General features: G+C 42.8%; 1 protein-coding gene across 4 annotated transcripts in view; it reads right to left on the minus strand.

Moving 5' to 3' along the window:
- Positions 1-2,235: 2,235 nt before the first annotated feature.
- SERTAD2 (SERTA domain containing 2) overlaps positions 2,236-20,258 on the minus strand; it is a 137,348-nt gene continuing 119,325 nt past the window's right edge. For all 4 annotated transcript variants that reach the window (XM_083730763.1, XM_083730762.1, XM_083730761.1 and 1 more), the window contains one exon: positions 2,236-9,507. In XM_083730763.1, coding sequence (XP_083586889.1) covers positions 8,544-9,503 — 960 coding nt within the window. In that variant the 5' untranslated portion in view covers positions 9,504-9,507 and the 3' untranslated portion in view covers positions 2,236-8,543. The remainder of the gene's footprint in view (positions 9,508-20,258) is intronic.

The raw sequence follows: 20,258 nt of genomic DNA on the forward strand, positions 1-20,258 counted from the left end.
CCCCCTTCCTCCAAGAAGCTATGCTTCTGTAGGCTAACTTATATTAGGATCCAAACTACTGTGTTTAAGCATGCCCACGGCCTGCAAAACCATTATTAGGGTGCAGAACATGATTTCTTGAAAATTTCAGGTTTTATCTGGCAGGGGGTAGGGGAAGAGTATAGTTCTCAGGATTGCAAAGCTGACAAGTCTGCCCTGTAATGTAAGTATATGATGGGGCAGATCCCTAACACACAAATCAGAACACCGTTGATCCTTTTTAATTTGATAACTACCATTGCAAAAGAATATGCTGCAAATAATGAACAGTAGTTGATAGTGTTCTGAGTTGTGGGAGTTGAGACCCTTCTAACCCCTGGACCCAGCAAGTGTTAAACTATAAGCCAGGCTAGTTTTCTGATGAGGTGAGGAGCCATTAAGAGAACAAAGGAAAGGGGGTCTCTGTGCGAAATGGCAAATGTGAGGGGACCCTCCCTCAAATCAGAGATAGAAGGATAAAGCCAGAGTTTGAAGTAGTTTTGAGGCTATGGTGTGAACTAGAGGAAAAGCAGCAAGCAGAGAGCCACACCAGATCGCTACTTGAATAGCTGTGGCTATGGGAGAAACAAGATTGATTTTTTGGGTGTTTATGCTGTGAACATCTCCATCATAGGCTTAGGTTGTGTACATAAGCCATATATCCTAAAGACACCACAGTCTCTGCTGTGCCTCATTCCAAAAGGAAACACTAACCCTGGGTAAGTGCCGGGATCCCCTGGAATCTCACACTGCTTGGAGATTGGGGTGGCATGCAACAATATTTAATGAATGTGAACTGCATGTTAGTTTCTGGGACAATCCCCAGAGTGCTGGCATTCAAATAGTTGATTGTTAAGGGCCTTGAGAAAGGAAGAAAAGCAAAATCCTAGAATTTGGGGGAAACCTCCGTTCATCTGCGTTTCACTTTCTCATGTTGCCAGCTGATAACAGGGCTGAATGACCTTTTGTAGTCTCATTTTACAGGCCTCTTTTAGGATTTGCTCTGGTAATATGTATGAAAGGTAAAAGGTAAAGGACCCCTGACAGTTAAGTCCAGTTGCAGATGACTCTGGAGTTGTGGCGCTCATCTCGCTTTATTGGCCGAGGGAGCCGGCGTTTGTCCACAGACAGTTTGTCCGGGTCATGTGGCCAGCATGACTAAGCCGCTTCTGGCGAACCAGAGCAGTGCACGGAAACGTCGTTTACCCTCCTGCCAGAGCAGTACATATTTATCTACTTGCACTTTTGGCGTGCTTTCAAACTGCTAGGTTGGCAGGAGCAGGGACCGAGCAACAGGCGCTCACCCCGCTGCGGAGATTCGGACCACCGACCTTCCAATCAGCAAGCCCAATAGGCTCAGTGGTTTAGACCACAGCGCCACCCGCGTCCCCCATAATATGTATGAAGCATCTGTCTTATTGTGGTGTATGTCTAGAAACTGCTTTGAAAATGTTGGTGCACCTTTATAAACACTTACTAGCCTTTTAAGAGGAAGAACTGCAAGTTAACATTTGAACAGGTCTGAGAACTTATAATACAGAGCCTTAACTAATTACAGTATTGACATTTCACAAGGACTGGAAACAAATTTTGAGAACTTCTTTCTCTGAGCAAGCTTCTTCTACAAAGTCAACCTGGAAAGCTAGGAATTTTTGAATAAAAATGATGCCCAAAAGTATTGCTCTGCTTTCCTTTGGGTCACTTTGGCACTGTTAATGCAGCAGTTTGACTTCACCCGTGGAGGTGCACTCCATTGTCAGACAAGTGCCAACAGCTATCCTTGGGTACAGTATCAGCTGTAAATCCTATCTAGTCTCTCTAGTCAGCAGTGAAGTTGCCTTGGAATACAGTGGTGCTCCGCAAGACGAATGCCTCGCAAAACGAAAAACGCACAAGACGAAAGGGTTTTTCGGTTTTTGCATCGCTTCGCTAGACGAATTTCCCTATGGGCTTGCTTCACAAGACGAATCTTGCGAGTTCTTGTGAGGTTTTTTCCTTTTTCTTAAGGCCGCTAATAGCTGCTAAGCAGCTAATAGCCGTGCTTTGGATTATTTTCGTCTTGCGAGGCACCACTGTATTTGTATCTGTTCTACCCCCCCAATCCACAAATTTCATCCACCCACCCACCCCTTTGTTCTTGCACACAGTATGGTACTTTCTTTCCCTTTTGACTCCTACTATATGAAAATACCGAACACTGAACCGAGGACAGCTGTGTTTCTTTTTAAACTGTTTATTGTATAATATAAAACTACAAAAGTAAGACTGCTCATTTCCATGTAATTTGCCCAACTGTTTTTTGTTTTGTTTATTACAGCTCATACCTACAAGTGAATACAGTAATCTGGTTTCAGATGTATATGTCTGCAATATTGCATAGAAAAGGCACAGCTCTAAGGTCTGTGGTTTGGGGGTGGGGACAGGGGGAAGAGAAAATACAGCCTTTTTGGCAAAAACAAGCCCTGTTTAAATAACCATGCACCAAACATGTTAGACTATTTACATATTTTCTCCCCCTCACCCCTGAATCTCTGCCTTCAGACAGTCTAGTATGGATTACACTGTTAAGCATTTATGAAGTGTTTTTTTTTATTTAAAAAAAAGCTTTTTAAAAAAACAAAACAAAACCCAGAATTTGCATTAGGATTATTTTTAGCATAACATTGAAAAACAAAAGGCTATAAAATGAGCTAAAATTTCCAAAATAAAATTCAGCCATAATATTATAAGCATTGTAATGTTCAAGAAAAGCAAGATACTGTTTGTGTGGGGGTGTTTCTTGTGGGTTTTTGTTAGAGAGAGACACACACAATTACATTCTAGAGCCAATAAATGATTTTTCAGGGGAGGACATTTACATCTGCTCTCTCTCTTTAACTGTAAACTTTTCAGTCAGGGTTTGTAAGACATCAGGAAAATCGCACATTGTACAATTTATTCTCACACTGGTCACTTTAGAAAAACTGCGATTGTATTATGCATCTCACTGTAAACATGAGCAACCAGTCAGGAAGGGCAATGTGTGAGGGAATCTTCACCCACACAGGAGGCTGGGATGGCCAGAAACACCACCACCATAAAGTCCCTGCATACATAGGGCCCACTGGTTCCACAGTGAGACCAGGCACTCCCCTCTTCTTCCAGCAGGCAACCCATTCTGCAGAAGGAATAATGGTGGCAGGGAGATAATTCAGAGAGTACTGGCGGACACTTGTGGTTCTTTGGACCTGAAGCCTGGAAGCAAGGGCACAGCAAATCTACAAACTCTAATTGAACTGTAGTTTAGTGAGGGTGCTTAGAACTGTTATATTCCTGGATTATCTCTCGGGAACAGGAATGCTGGGGAGTTCTTACTCTCAAACTCAGGGTCTGTAGTGTAAGACAGGCGAAAGGTGATGTGCAAAATCTTCTGGCGTTCAGCTATCTTTTTAAAAGGTGGGGAGGGCAGGGAAAAGTTTTGTTTCACACCAGCACAAAATGCACTTCTGTGTGTCTGGGTTTTTTTTAATGTTTGCCCTAACAAGATCTACTGTCTGCACTTGCATTAGCAAATTCCTTTGATGAGCAGCAAAAACAATATGGAGGCAAATGCTCATACTTTACTAGTGATAATATCCTGAAAACAGCTTTTGTTCAAAAAACGCCTCCATTCTTGCCCACATAGGTTTCCTCCCTCAGTTTCACATATTGGCCAGTTGATCTCTGCAAGCCATGCAGCACTCGCAAGACTAGCAAAGTCACTACAAGTTGCATTATTCAGGGGGCAAGCCTCCAAACCACTGTATTCCTCTTCCCCCTGCTTAGTTTTGTCCTAGGAGGTTCTCCATGGCAGTGCCGGGACCCAAGAAAACTCAACTTTGTTGGGTCTGATCTATGGCAGGCTTCTTTCAATGGTGCTCTCTACTCATCAGCACCCTGGCTAGTACAGTGGTACCTCGGGTTAAGTACTTAATTCATTCTGGAGGTCCGTTCTTAACCTGAAACTTTTCTTAACTTGAAGCACCACTTTAGCTAATGGGGCCTCCTGCTGCTGCCGCACCGCCGGAGCACGATTTCTGTTCTCATCCTGAAGCAAAGTTCTTAACCCGAAGTACTATTTCTGTGTACTTCTGTGTACTATGTCTGAACATGCCTTTTTGCAGCAGATTGTACTAAATTAGTCCAAAAAGCAGAGGGAAAGGACTGCCAACTTTTAGGTGCAACGTTAAGGGCAAACTCACTCGGCTCTGTTAATAGATTGTGCTGGTACACCCCACCCAGTTAAACACCCTGGCCAAAGGAAAAATGAAAAAACCGCCTAACACTTCTAAAACGCTTTAAAAATATTTGAGGGGCAATTTAGCAAAGGTATAACCCACACAATCTACTCCTAATTTTAATGGACCATAATTGGAGACGTACATTGTTTCTTCTTGCATGGTCAGACTGTTTTATCCTAATGACCAGTTCAACAGTGCACTTTGAAAGGTGGCCTGAAACCTCCTCTCTCGCTATGCTAGTGCCCTGCTCAACAACAAGTTAGGTGCCAGGTCTTTGTGTGCATGTTTACAGTGATCGGCCAGCATACTCAGGTGCCTCAGACTATGCTGCCCTAACACATCTGTCCGACTCAAGTACCAGTGCGAGAATAAATTGCTTAAGGTCTCTAAAGGGGCCAAGCCTCAGAGAAACCAAGGCCATGCTGGGCTGCTGAAAACAGGATCTGGCCCTTTTAAAAAGTAACCAAGAATACAAAACAGCTCAATTTTTATAACTAAGTCTATAAACCATTTTTTTCTTTTTTCTTTTGCATAATTCTATCCAACCAGATCTACTCATAGTAGAAAGGGAGGAGTAGAGAAATGGGGGAAGAATCTTGTGAATGACATGTATCCTGAATAGAACCCAGTTATTCTTCAAACCTAACTTTCATTCCCCTCTCGTATGGATTTACATTCCTACCAGAGAATACATTCCTACCATACATTCTGTACATGTTACAATCCAGATGTTGTTAGCTCCACAATAAAATAAATATATTTACAAAAGGAAAAATAAGAAGGAATAAATAACTTATGGAAAACAAAATGGAAAAAATTACTTCAGATTCAAAAAAGCTCTTTTAAATTCTGCTCTCTTCTTGTAACTTCATTGCACATGAGAGTAAATAAAAATCCCCTAGTATTCATGCCTTCGGGGGCGGGGGAGAGAAATCATAGCCTGTTAGAAGTTGGCCCTTCAAGAAATGTGAGTCACACTGGGGAGAAGGCTATCCAGGAGCAGACGTTATTTCAGTTCATATATTCGAGGGCTACAACGCATTATAAGAAACACTTGGTCATTTGGACACAAAATACTATAGAGAAGTTGCTTTTCCTTGTCACATATGCCACCCATTTGCTCCAAATTATGTTCTAAGATAGACTTCAGCTACAAAAGTTATAATGGATTCACTGTGCAGGGTATAAGGGCCAGTTTTTGAAAAACAACTTACTGCTTTGCTCTAAAAACGATGTTCCAACATATGGAACTTGTTTAAATTCTTAGCTAGTCCAAAGAGGAGGACAGTTGTTTCTAAGTTAGTGTAGAACCAGATTTTAACAATGGTGAAAGCTCTTATTTTACATTGCTGTTCTTCTTAATGATGCTTACAACTGTATGGATTTTCGCCTGAACTTAATATTGCACCAGCAGAGAGATGTTTGGAGTAAGTTTAGCAATTACTGAGCCATGACTGTAATGCATGTGATTACTCTCCAGTTTTCAATATCTGCACCCAAAGCTGTAACTAGTAACTTGGCCGGTAGCCTGGGGCACAGAAGCATCATCTACAGTTCAATCCCAGAGAGAATGTTCTGCAACTGTGAAGTGAGCTGGCTCTTTCAACTTCAGATTACTCTGGTGCTGCACAATTCTAGCGCAGATGTGGATAGGTCAATGGGCCAGTAGAAACTGCCGTGGGCTAGTCAATTTTTTGGAGTTATTGATAAGGCTAGACTCCACCAATACACGGTTTGGTGTGACTGGCTAATTTATATTTATGGTTTATATACCACCAGCTGTATACATGGATCTAGATGAGTTATTACACCCTGTCATTAGGAGTTTTGAATGGCTCATCCTCTGCCATACACACCACTGATGATAAGCAAAAGTATTCTTTCAAAACTTCACTTATTTCACACTGAGTGACAGACACTTTTCAAAATATTAAAAACTAATGGCTGAATTGGGATTTAATTGATGCATTTAGCTCAGAGAAGCAATTCTCTATTTGCCAAGTTGGTTGGTAAGGGAATGAGGATCTGAGTGTGCATGCCACATAATACATTATATGCATTTTAAATAAATAGAGATGGCCTGTTCTAAAGTGCCAGTTTTATAAAGCTGCCTTCTTAAAGGCAGACAAGACACAATTTTTTAAATCCATGACAAGAAGTGAGCAGAACTGACTGAATATGGCCAAATTACATAAAACATAATTTAAAAATTCTTAAATAAATATAAAAGTTATTCCTAAAGAAGCCATATGCATATCAACAATATAGTTTGTAACCTGCACTCAATTTAAGTACCATTTAAAATTAATATGCCATAGCAATTTCAGCAACAGGCATGATAGATAACATTGCAAGTTTTCTTTAAAATAAATGTACATCACAAATGAAAACAGAGGGAATTGCAACAGTAGCTGTAATGAGAAGACTGCAGTTGGAAGGGAGACATGCATAGAGAGCTGCAGTTGTCGAGTCAAAATAAAACAGGTAACACAGTCAGTTCAAGAAACCAACCCTAGAGAAGACACCAAGAGTTCGCCATGGGACAGGCTCCAGTTCTGACAGCAGTGGATATTTGAGTGAGTCCATCCATTGCTGAAGAGAGATGATTTCACTGCAGTAATACTGAAGTTTCTTTCTTTTTTCCCAGCACTTGTTAACACAGTGAGTATGTTCTAAGAAAAGGCGAAAGGTAAGACTAATTCAAAGGAATACAGTATATTCGCGTTACACCATTTCCTCCTCCCAAGACCCGAAAACACATTTCCATGGAAGAAAGCGTCACTGACTTCAATGTAACTTACTTTCAAAGTAAGCACAGCCAGTTTATGCAGCCAAAAAATAATATATATATTTTTTAGAAAAAGGCTAGACACATTGTTGTAATATGGTTCCATTTAAAAATAATTGCAACTTACTAAGTCATGACATTCTAAGACTAGATGCAAATACAAAGGCTGCAATCCAACAGAGAGTTAAGCACACAGAAGGCCATTAATTTGGATCCTAAATTTTTGCTCCATGACCAGCTCACATAATGGGCCTTTCCCAAGCAAATGAGCTTAAGGATGCTTAATTTTCTGTTAAGAATGTGGTTGAAGTCAGGTTTTAGTATTTTAAATTTTTTTTTAAAATGCTTCATTTCATGATTTAAAAAAAACCAAAACATTCTTGATCATTTTCGGGTGGGGCAGGGAGGGAGGAAGAGGGAATTTAATCAGAATGAAGTTTCACAGCTATTTCCTGCCAACTGTTTGACATCAGTGTTGGAATAGACATGGCTCTAAGGTTTTTGTTAAAATCACAGTAGTACGCGGTAGGGAGTAAATATTTGTGAAACTTTAAAAGGGAAGAGCCCTTGCTCTTTTCCTTCAAGCATGTGTGTCTGGATTCGGGGAGGCCAACTTTAGAATGATTTGATCCAAATTTTCCTTTTGCACCATTATACACATATAAAACACTACAAGTCTGTATAAAACTACAAGCAGTTCTTATACATCAGAAGGTGTATGCAGGAACTGGGTGAGCAAATCCTACCAAAATAGCTATTTCCTTTTTTGTGTGTGAGTATAAACAGCTTTTTGTTTTTTCCTTTTTTTAAGAAAAGACCCCAATATCATAAATTGCAGAATCTGTACAAAAATATAAAATAAATTTGGGTAGCAGGTATTTTTCTTTTAAGAGCCATGTAAATGCAACATTTAAAGAGGAATAGTTAATACCTCTAAAAAGGCTGAATTGCTATGTCAACCTAGACAGGGCTAAAATGCCAAAAAGTTACAGCGATTATCTAAATAATATTTTCACCTCTTGCAGTAAAACTTATAGAAAAAATAGACAAATATGCACATGCAATTTACAGCTTTCCCCCAACATAATCCTTGTGCTTAGCTTTAACAATTCATTTTTTTGTCAAACATATTAATATTGTTTACAATATGCATCCCCCCATATCAGGATTCAGGTCTCCCTTGAGGAACCACTTTCAAAAATACATTAAAAGTGGTCATACATGGATGAAGGCACTCCAACTCTGCTTGAAGCAAAAACTAGTGTGATCCTTTTTAGAAAAAGACAAGCAAAGATGCATGCAAAGTGGTGTGTGTGTGTGTGTGTGTGTGTGGGTGTGTGTGTCTGTCTGTCTGTCTGTCTGTCTGTCTGTCTGTCTGTCTGTCTGTCTGTCTGCGTAGATGTGTAAGAAGGGAGAAGGTTGTGAAAATACTACCAAGTGTTTATACTGGAACATTTTTTGTAAAAAGTTGCTATATTTTAAGACCCAACAAGCACCTCCATTATATGATCCAGTTCTGTTAGGTCCATTTTGAAAGGCTGATTGGGGGTTACTGGCTGGGTGCTGTAGGGAGCCAGAGTTTTTAGGAGGTCATCTGCAGAGACAGGAGCCATTTTTGAGGCAGCCCCCGTAGTAGATGTGCAAGGGTCAAAATCATACATAGAAGTATCAATGTCAGCAAAGAGAATATCATCCAAGGTCAAGTCTGTAAGAAAACCTGTAGATGTTGTGATCTCAAAATTGCCAGGTAAAGAGTCCATTAGTTTAGGTTCATTTATTCTGTTCTCCTGGACTCCCTCGGACTTCTGAATGCTGGATTCACTGGAATTCTCTTTAGAGTTATCAGATGCCGTCATTTCTGTTGCTGTAGCTGCTACTGCCTCAGCGGAGGTAGGTGTTGGACAGAGCTCCTCAATTTCATCCAAGGCCGAGGAGAAACTGTCCTTTACTGGTTCGATAGTTGGAGGTGGTAGTTTTATAGGACCATCTTGTAGGATAGCCTGGGAAGTGCAAAAAGTGTCATCCTCAAGCAGAGAGGCAGGGGTGAGGCAAGACTCCAGTGGCGCAGTAGTGCTTGCTGAGTCAGTGGGGTGGACTGGCGGGGAGGCCAGATGGCTAAAGGCAGGCTGAACCTCCCGGAAGTTTTCTCCAAGAGGGTCTGGAGGCTGTGAAGGGGTGATGAACACAGGCCTTAAGCTGCCTTCCTGTTTGAGTTCCTCCTGGATTCGCCTCAACATGTTGTTAATTAAAACTGTCTTTTGCAAGCTTGGCTCTGTTAATGGCCTGTGGTTATAAAGTTTCATAAGGGAAATGTTGAAGATAGTCTGGCGCTGTAAGGTGTAAGACACCTTCGATGGACCATCGGTAGGAGACACCACTTTGCCTTCCAGCCCATCTTCATGCTCATCAAACTTCCGCTTTCCTCCTTTCCCCAACATATATCTGAAAAAAAGGGGGAAATGATAACTAAGCAAAAAATAAATACATGCAACATCCATATCTTGCTTTAAGAAAAGTCCTCAGAACTGCACAGAAACTGTGGTCTTGGTCTTTTTGTAATTTATTAGAGTGACAACGCACAAGGCATTTGAAATTTTAGAGAAATTGAAGTGCTTTCGCCCTTTAAAGAAAAGAAAAAAGGACCCAGTTCTCTATCAAAGCAGCTTGCCATGCGCGCCTGAACTCTGCCGAGTAGCAAAGCAACAGATTCACATACATTATCGAAAGTTACAGTTTCTGCTCAGGCATGCAGAATAGCGCATACTGAGGAGATCAGTTAGTTTCAGAGACGGAGATGTTGGGTATCATATGCTCTCCTCACCTTGCACCCTGCATGGGGCATAGAGAAGAAAAAGAAAGAGAAGCTAAAACTTTCTCTATCTGGCATGCAGAAGCCACTGAGAACCAGGGAATGACACCCCCCACCCCCCGTCTTCACCAGGTTATCCTTGAGGGAGAAAGCAGACAGAATTCCTGGTTATTCTAGGCTCTTTTTCTTGCCTTTAATCTAGCACTTGTCTAATTTAACTTACCCCTAAACACAAACCAGATATGAGTTGGAAATCAAAGTTACTCATGGGGATTTAACAGCAGAATAACTGAATGGTGTAGATATGAATGCGTGTGTGTGTGTCATGGTAATTAATTTGGAAAGAGGGAAAACCAACCTGCACTGGTTCTGGGACCCTAATGCAAAGGGCCTTACTCTAAAGTAAGGTCTAAGGTACAGATTCAGAGACATTTCTGCTCAGGTTCTCAAGCCAGAGAACAAACATCCTAGAGAGAACCATCTCTCTCTTTCATGCTGCTAACATTTGATGCCGTCACAGTAAGCATGCAGCTTGAAATATTAAGGAGTCGCACGCAGGGTAAGCCCCATGCTACAGTTTCTTTGCTACTGACAAAGCTTAGGTGAGAAAGAAACCTTAAGAAGTAAAGGGCACTGGAAAAAGAGCTGAAGGCCTCAACATTCAAATGCAAATTTGTGGCTTAAGTCACATGAGAGGAAGTAAGAGCAGGAAGTGCTTTTCTATTGTGGCCACATCTCAGAATCAGATGCACAAGGACATTAGGTTCCTCAAGCAGCTTAGGATCAGGGTACAGAACTGTGGCCTGCTCTGCACCCCTTCAGTTAGCTTGGAGCCTCAGGTACAGAGGAAGATGCTTCCCCATCACCAGTGTTGATAAAATTCAAGTGCCTGCCTGGTCAACTTATCTAAATAGAATGGGAAGGGGATGCCATCTTGTCCTTTGGCTCAGGCAGGAAAATATCCTGGGCCTGCCCTGCAGAATTAAAACAGTCCTTTAGGCTCACTGGTTAAGCCCATTCCCTGAAAGATATGGAAAATTTTAGCTATCAGGGCTACAGAAAAATGCGGAAGCTGAAACTGGTTTCTGCTAATTCAGTAAGGGACTCCAAACTGATATAAACTGGTAATCACAGGGTGGGACTTCCTCACCTAATACAGGTACAGCCTATGGGCGTAGCCAGTATTTTTTTGGGGGGGGGGAGCAGCTGCCCCCCTGCCTACGGCCATGGGACAGCCCTTGATTTATATCTAAATATTGTCCCATGATATTGTGCAATCCATTGCTAAACCACTGAAATAACATGAAAACTGGCAGAGATGCCACCTGCAACAAGTGTGCGCCAAAAACAAAACATTGTAATGCGCATCATTTAATCCTAATGTAAAATTTGGATATGTTGGTTGCAAAAGTAGGAGTTTTGTTACTCTGGGGTTTGAGATTTCCTGTATTCTTCTGCTAACAGGACACAGACAGAGGATTTAGCTTATAGCCGCTTAAACCCTTATGGTAGCTAACCTGTGGCCCTCCAGGTGATGTTGGACTCAAACTCCCATCAGTCCTAGTCAGTATGGCCAAGAGTCAGGAATGATGAGGGTGGTAGTCCAGCAACATCTGGAGGGCCCAGGGTCTGCTACCTCTGCCTTAAGACATCATGACACATTCCCCTGCAGTTAAAAGGGGTGATCTGTAGTCTATTGCCACTTGTTGGCAGCTGTTTGGAGAGCTGAGCTTATGGAGAACTGCATACACAGATTCCGACGCCATGCACAGAGCAGATACTAAGGCAATTCCCGGTCTTCTGAATCTATTCAGGCAGGGACCCATGTCTGACTGCTTCTGGAGAATACGAGCTTCCAGCTGAAATAAGAAGTTGCTCACCTCTGCTTCATCTAGAATTTGAAGCCTCAGTCCAAAGCACCAGGTCTGTTAACATATAATTGCGTGCCAGTCATTCAAGCTTAACAAACCTAGAGGCATACAATCAACATCATTTGGGGTCACTTGCCTGCCTGCCCACCTAACCGATCCCTGAATTTCTTCTTCATCTAGAACACAGCTGCACACATCATACGTGCAGGAATTTTTTCTTCGGCTCTGACTGTTGAAGCAACTGCAGTGGCAAGAGCCCCCAGGCTGTAAAGCTTATCCCCCCGCAAAAACCCTCCCTCCTCCTCAAGACCTCAGTGAATAAGGTACACCGTCCTTGGAACTGCAGCTGCAAGAGTTCTTTGGAGTTATTCCAAAGCAGAAAATACAAGCACGCACAAAGCATTCCCTCCACAGCACACACCCTAATGTAAATTAGGATGGGAATATTTATCAAAACACTACCCTGGTAGGGGGATGTAAAAATGACACGCAAGCGCCAAAGATATTGATAGGGTTGGCTATTGTCCTTCTATCTCTGGAAGGGAATGCCATTGCTAGTTGTAGGTTTGGGCTGCCTCACCAGAAGCGCTGCTCATCTTCCTCACCGAACAGAGAAACACAAAGCTACTCAGGAAGGAGGAGGTTATAGGTAAAGAACTAAGTGTTTGCTCTGTAACCTTAAGAAATGCAGCTAAGAAGTTCTTGAGCTAGAGCAAAGAACACCACTGGGCCTAAGGCTCTACATTCATTGGGAAGGACACCTTGTGAGCTCTTCTGATGGTGACACAGATGTGCCCGAGGAACTTGTTGCTCACCCCCCACCCTTGACAAATCAGAATCTGCAAGGAGAGAGAGGAGGATGTCAGGTGGCATAAAGAAGAGGCTTCATTTACAGCTCCTGGGATCTTGGCTGTCCAACAGCTAGATCTTCTGCCTTTCACTTACAGCCTGCAGGAATATACCGGTAATCTGTCCTATAACTCTGGGTCTGCTTTCCACCCCAGTTGTACAATGCCTCAGGGTTACAAGTGGTGGCAGATTACAATTATTTTAAAAGGAAACTAAAGCCTACTGTAAGATAAAAGGTAAAGGACCCCTGGACAGTTAAGTCCAGTCAAAGGCGACTATGGGGTGCGGTGCTCATCTCGCTTCAGGCCAAGGGAGCCGGTATTTGTCCACAGACAGCTTTCCAGGTCATGTGGCCAGCATGGCTAAACTGCTTCTGGCGCAATGGAACACTGCAGAGGTTCCTATTTATCTACTTGCACTGGTGTGCTTTCGAACTGCTAGGTTGGCAAGAGCTGGGACAGAGCAACTGCTAGGTTGGCAAGAGCTGGGACAGAGCAACGGTAGCCCACCCCATTACGCAGATTCGAACTGCTGACCTTATGTCCAGCAATCTTACCTGCGTCCCGCCCCTCTTGTAAGACATAGGCCTCGGGCACAAAACACTGCAATGAAGTGAAGATGAGCTGTCCTTACAGATAAAAAATGGGTGTGCATTTATTATGCAGAAATGCTCCTCAGCACTGCAACTCCATGATGGCCACACATACTTGTTCTCAAGCAATATTGGGCAACCTCAAGTCCAGGGGTTGGGTGTGGCCCTCAAGGACTCTCTGTGTGGCCCTTTAGGACTTTCGCTGCACTACACTCTCACCAGGCCTCCTCTGTACACCCTGTAGGTGCGTTTACCAGGTAGAATATGCCCTTGTCTGTGATAGTTTCCTCTTCAGTCCCTGAAGGAATGGGTGGGGGAGGGATGGGGGGGGAGAGGAGAGATCTTGATCCCTGCACGCTCTATATTTGCTAATCAATCACACTGAAGCACCCCCACCCTGCTTTCTCAGTGCTCTTCTGTCTCCACACTGGAATCCATTTCAGTTAAAAGCAGTTTATTTTCTGGGCCACAAGTGTGCTGTAAATTCTTTGTGTCTGTTTTGCCTTGCATTCGACCATGTAAGCTGTGGCTTAAGAATGTATGTGCAGTTCACTGAATCAAGCCATTGCCTGAGCTACACACTCAAGAATCGTAGCAATCCTAAAGCACCTTTTAAATAGTGCGACAATATCCCTGGAAGATGCCACCATCTTCACAGTTTTCCAATTAGGACACTCCTTTTCAAACAATTTCTGCACTCGCCAACAGCACACTGAATGCCAATAGTTTTTAAGCTGTCAAATAAATACTCTACAGTGAGGGGCAAGTTCTTTTATCAGGAACAGGAAGAAAAGCTGAGAGAGAACTGAGTCTACAATCTGAAGTATACTGAGCAGGAAGTTTAGCCCCACTGAATTCAGAGTAGTCTACTTCAGAGTAGATATATTTTAAGCCAGGCTACAAACTTTTCAGTTTAGAGAGAACACAAAAAGTCTAGTGTCTCTGGAGTAATTCTTCACAGAGAAAAGGGGGGGGGAGAGGGAGAGAAAAGAAAAAAGAATGCTATAGTAACACCAGGGACGCAGGGGCACACATACCCCTAAACAGTTTGTGAATCTTTGTACTTTTGTCCATTTACTGTATTTATTCCCCCCCCCCCGATTTGAACTATAAAATGGTGATTTTCTTGAGTCAAAATGAGAGCACCCCTAAACATTATTTTAAAAAAACAAAACGCACTGAGTAACACTATTAAGAAACCTGCAAGTTTTTAAAAACTTGGAAGCTTCTTGGCTGCCTTCCAAGAATTGAAGGTTCTTGGATTTAGCACTGGTCCCCAAAAGTGAGATTTAGCTCTACCTCCCCAGGACCACCTGCATGGAATGTTCTCTCTCCCCAGGGAGACACTGGGCACACTGAGAGCCATCAAGCATGCATCTGGAGTGCTACAGTTTTATAGTTCTGTGCAGTTTTGCTAGAGGAAAAGGGGTGGAGACATAGGAAGATTCATAAATGCTTTTTTAAAAAATAATTCTTTTAAATGGTTCTTATTTTTATATGTAAGCCGCCTAGAGTCCCATCAGAGAGAAAGGTGCGTTACAAGCAAGCTTTTGTTTTTAAATCGTTTTTTGTTTTTCTTCTTCTTTTTGATCATAACATAAACAGACAACATCACAAAGTACTGGATCCTTAAAACTTGTCAGGCTGTGCAGATCAATGCTGTGCCATTAGAAAAAATACCAGCTCTATAAAGCAAAGCAACCCGACTTTGCTTATTGAAGGTGACAATATGGGTAGCAAATACTTTATTTTTTGCTCTATAAGACTCACTTTTTCCCTCCGAAAAAGTAAGGGGAAATGTGTGTGCGTCTTATGGAGCGAATGCAGGCTGCGCAGCTATCCCAGAAGCCAGAACAGCGAGAGGGATTGCTGCTTTTCACTGCGCTTCTGAGATTCAGATTTTTTTTTCTTGTTTTCCTCCTCCAAAAACTAGGTGCGTCTTGTGGTCTGGTGCATCTTATAGGGTGAAAAATACGGTACTTTGTCTACACTACCAATAACACTCTACTTTCTACAGTTGCTTTGCCTTAAGTGTTTAAAAGAAATGACTGAGCTGATTTCTAAGAACAGGACTTAAGGACTTTATTACTCAAAAAGTTAAAATGCCTTCTCTTTTTTTCTTAAAAGAATCAAGCAAATTATAGCAGATTCTCTCAGGATTGCTGTGGGGGTTGCGCTAAGCTTTGAAGTGACTCAGCCAAGCCTTTCCTGTACACAGGACTGTTTACTTTCACATATAATTCATTGATTTAAAAGAAACCATGCTCAAAATTGAACCTTTCTCACTTACAATGCAAAGCCACTGCTATGGGCGAATAATAGATGGCGATGAACACACCTAAGCAGTTCTGCACCCGCTGAAATGCAGGTAGTGGGCATTTCCAACTTCACATACTGTAACAGCGGAAGAGCAATGATCTGCCAGCTTGAATCCACTCTGAACTCTGGAGATCTCTCATCCAACGCTTATCCTCTCCATGATGTTAGCCAAGGCATGCCTGGGTTACACTTACCCAAAATATGCCTATTCAATAGCTGGAGCTGGCTGAGCTACTTCAGTCACTCCCAAGTTCTTAGGCCAGCCCAGGGGGAACTCTTTCCAAGATAATACCCCCCCCGATATATCACAAGCTGTTTTTGAGAGCCCATTTACATTTGTTAAAAGCTTGCCTCGTCAAGTTTGTTTTTATGATTCCTTTTGTCATACTTCAGTATAAGTATTTGCACTCCAAGGGGGAGGAAGATCAAAATTAAATAAGAAAGCCAAAGATTCACGAGAGGCGAGGCAGAAATGAACGTTCCTACAATCAGATTGGGGGGGGGGGGGAGAGAGACAAGAGACCTTCAAGCACTGAGGGGGCTTCTGCTCCTGAGCCTGCTTGCTTCCTCCCACATGTGACACAGTCAGAAACAGGAGCAAAGCCACCCCACCTGTTAAAACCATCGCTGATTTTAAACTATAGTTTAACGTGTGCGAAGCAAGCCTCTGTTGCTCTTCTGAACAAATATTCAACATTTCACAGCTGTGTTTCAATAAAACAAGAGATATCAGGAGACAGCTTAGAAATCTCATTTGACCTGTATTATGTCACAAATGTGGATCCAACGGGTGTCTATGAAACCACAACGGCCCAACAACGGAAGAGACACAATATGCAGAGAAGCATTTATTTATTTATTTATTTAATTTGACTGAGAAATTAAAGCCAGAGATAGTTTAAATAAACCTTGCCCTCCCCACCCCCACAAAACACAGATACCAAATTTTCTTTAAGCTCACAAAATATGGCAACTGCACCACCAACAAAACACCACACCACAAACTCTCTCAGATACTGGAGTCACTAGTACCAAAAAAGGCTATAAATTTTGGCACTAGTATAGGATGTAGCACAGGGGTCAGCAAACTTTTTCAGCAGGGGGCTGGTCCAGCGTCCCTCAGCGTCACCAGTCCAGCTGCTGCATTTTGGATTAATTGTGGTTTCGGGGTCACCTTCAAAAGTAGCCCCATGCAGAGCATGTTGCAGTAGTCCAAGCGAGAGATAACTAGAGCATGCACCACTCTGACCAGACAGTCTGCGGGCAGGTAGGGTCTCAGCCTGGGTACCAGATGGAGCTGGTAGATAGCTTCCATGGACACGGAATTGACCTGCGCCTCCATGGGCAGCTGTGAGTCCAAAATGTCTCCCAGGCTGTGAACCTGCTCCTTCAGTGGTACAGTTGCCTCAGGACCAGGGAGTCCCCGACACCTACCCACCTGTCCCCCCAAAACAGTACTTCTGTCTTGTCAGGATTCAGCCTCAATCTGTTAGCTGCCATCCATCCTCCAACCGCCTCCACACACACACACAGGACCTTCACCGCCCACCACATGCTGATGAACACCCAGCCCAAACCCCCTGATGATCTCTCCCAGGGGCTTCATGTAGATGTTAAAAAGCATGGGGGAGAGGTCGGAACCCTGAGGCACCCCACAAGTGAGGGACCAGGGGTCTGAACACTCATCCACCACCACTTTCTGGACACGGCCCAGGACGAAGGAGAGGAATCACTGTATAACAGTGCCCCCATCTCCCATCTCCTCTAGACGGTTCAGAAGGATGTTATGGTTGATGGAGTCAAAGGCCGCTGGGAGATCCAGCAGAACTAGGGAACAGCTTCCACCTTTGTCCCTAGCTCACAGCACGACCAAGGCAGTTTCAGTCCCATGATGAGGCCTGAATCCTGACTGGAAGAGATCCAAATGGTCCGCATCCTCCAGGCATGCTTGGAGTTGTTCAACAACCACCCGCTCAATCACCTTGCCCAAGAATGGAAGATTTGAGACTGGGCGATAGTTGGCCATACTGGCTGGGTCTAAAGATGTGGGGTTTTTTTTAAGAAACTGTTTAATGACCGCCTCTTTCAGTGGGTCTGGGAACGCTCCCTCGCAGAGAGAAGCATTCATGACCCCGCAGAGCCCATCGCCCAGCCCTTCCCAGCTTACTTTTATTAGCCAGGATGGGCGAGAATCAAGGCGATAGGTGGTTGGTTTCACTCGTCCACATCCTCGGAGGTAACAGATTAGAACTGATTCAGATTCCTTCCCAAATGGATTATTTCATTTCTATTTTGCATTCACATGTGCTTTGAACCAGATTTGGGGTGGGGGGAGCCCTGCTGATCAGCGGCCTGTGACTCCGTCAACCATAACATCCTTCTGAACCATCTAGAGGAGATGGGAGCATACAGCACACCTTATCACTGTAATGTACTAGAGGTGGCTTTGTAGCGCTTTTTCTGAACAAGTTGTTCTTGGTCTAGGCTATTTTTGCTCCTTTAGTCTTTCCCTGAGTCTTGGGTATCTTTTATTTTTTTGCCACGTCATTTGCAGAGACTACAAATGAGAATATTCTGTTAGTCCTTAAAAAGTGTGACAATTCTTCTTCCCAAAAATGAACATTTGTTCAACTATATGCTCCTTTTGAACTTGTGGTATCAAAATATCTGGCCCATGGCCAAATATGAGTGCTAAAAAGAGAAGTCTCTGGAAGCATTTTATGCAACATGGAATAATTTTTATTTTGTTTCCCCTGGAATATGATTATGCTCCTCCACCAACAAAGATGCAAAGTAGGGCTTTAGGTTAACTGCAGTTTGAAAAACTATATGCTCTTTTTCTGACTGTCCCATGGAATGCGCTCACTATTCCTGAGATGAAAGTCACAAACCCATTATTGCCTTGGGATTTACCCTCTTGAAGGCTCCCTCCAGGCTTTTATGTAGCAAACCCATTCAACGTGTATACACTTGTGATCCTCACAATAAATTTGCAAACTGTGGGCAACAAACCTTGGCTTCCACTCGTGGTTTGTTTGGAGAGAAATAAACCACAAGTTCGGACAACTTGACAAGCCCAACCACAGCTTGCTTCCTGGCAGCTAGAAGAAGGGAAGAAGATGAGCAAAGAACCTACAACTTCAGCAGCACAGCTTGTTCACATTAAACCAGTTTATTTTAGGTATGGCTTAATGTGACTTGCAAACCGGGTCACAAAGTGGGGAGCTTTTGCAAATTTGAAGAATTAACCTTTTGCAAATGTAAAGAATCAGAGGCTTAAAGGCTCCGATTGTTATGATTGTTATCCTCAGATAGCTGAACATGAAAAAGCAGCCCTGGAATATGACCTGCTGAGAACGTTTTTGTCTACTACCATGTACAGTAGTGTCACACCAGTATTTCCCCCTGTAGTATATTGCACAAAGTGTGGGCTACATACAGACATGCACATACACCTTGAAACGCCAATTCTGATACTAGAAGAGATGCTTGTGACTCTCTGTAATATCACGTGTGCAAGTTGGACAGAAGCAGATGCCAAAATGAAGGTCAGTTTCTTCCCCTCCTGCATGGTGACATAATATTAATTATGGTTTTTCCACCTTTCAAGGCTCCTCTCCCCATTTCCATAAATGAAGTCTATATTAGCTATGCTTTCCCTTTCCTCTGCAAGGAAACTATTATTTATTAAAAATATATTTTTTTAGAATTGCATCAAAATTGGCTCCTTTTCAGTTCTGGGAAATAACTATGGAGCCAGAGAACAAAGGCTTGTTTAGTAGTGTTCATCGGTTGTCACTGTAAAGATTTCAGGGCTGCCAAAAACCACACATTGGAGAGATCTGCTGTGTTTAAATTTTTAACACGAACCAGTTCTCCAAATTTACTCAGGTGTGGATGGATAGGTGGAGTCAGGCAGAAATTAATCAATCTGAAGCCATAATGCACGCAAACACACAGGGTAAGTTTCTAATCCCCCATACTTTAGGGTGGCAGAAATCCAATTTTTGTATGTTGCTCCCCAAAGCCCTTTTGATGACTGGCCTGTAGGTGTGTGACTTACTGGATCTGGAGAACACCCACCCACCCACCGTTACTTACAGATGCAAAATTGCAACAAAAATCCCTCAAAGCTTCTTGGTGGGGAAAAAGCTAGGTACTTTTTAATTTATGTGCCAAAAAACACTTATTTATGAGATACTGCACATCAAATTTAAAGAGATGGAAAATTGACAGACAGCAAATAAATTAACGATAGTTCATCTTAGAATACTCCACAAGGGTCTCAATATCAATCTGACATGTGTTTTGGGCCACCCTGCGGAAACTACGAGGGTGAACTCTAGATCAGGGGTCAGCAAACTTTTTCAGCAGGGAGCTGGTCCACTGGCCCTCAGACCTTGTGGGGGGCTGGACTCTATATATATTAATAAATGAACAAATTCCTATGCCCCACAAATAACCCACAAATGCATTTAAAATACAGTGGTACCTCGAGTTACATACGCTTCAGGTTACATATGCTTCAGATTACAGATTCTGCTAACCCAGAAATAGTGCTTCAGGTTAAGAACTTTGCTTCAGGATGAGAACAGAAATCGTGCTCTGGTGGCGCGGCAGCAGCAGGAGGCCCCATTAGCTTAAAGTGGTGCTTCAGGTTAAGAACAGTTTCAGGTTAAGTACGGACCTCCGGAATGAATTAAGTACTTAACCCGGGGTACCACTGTAAAAGGACATGTTCTACTCATGTAAA

The sequence above is a fragment of the Podarcis gaigeae genome (genome assembly GCF_964106915.1).
Source record: "Podarcis gaigeae genome assembly, chromosome: 3".
NCBI classification, from domain to species: Eukaryota; Metazoa; Chordata; class Lepidosauria; order Squamata; family Lacertidae; genus Podarcis; species Podarcis gaigeae.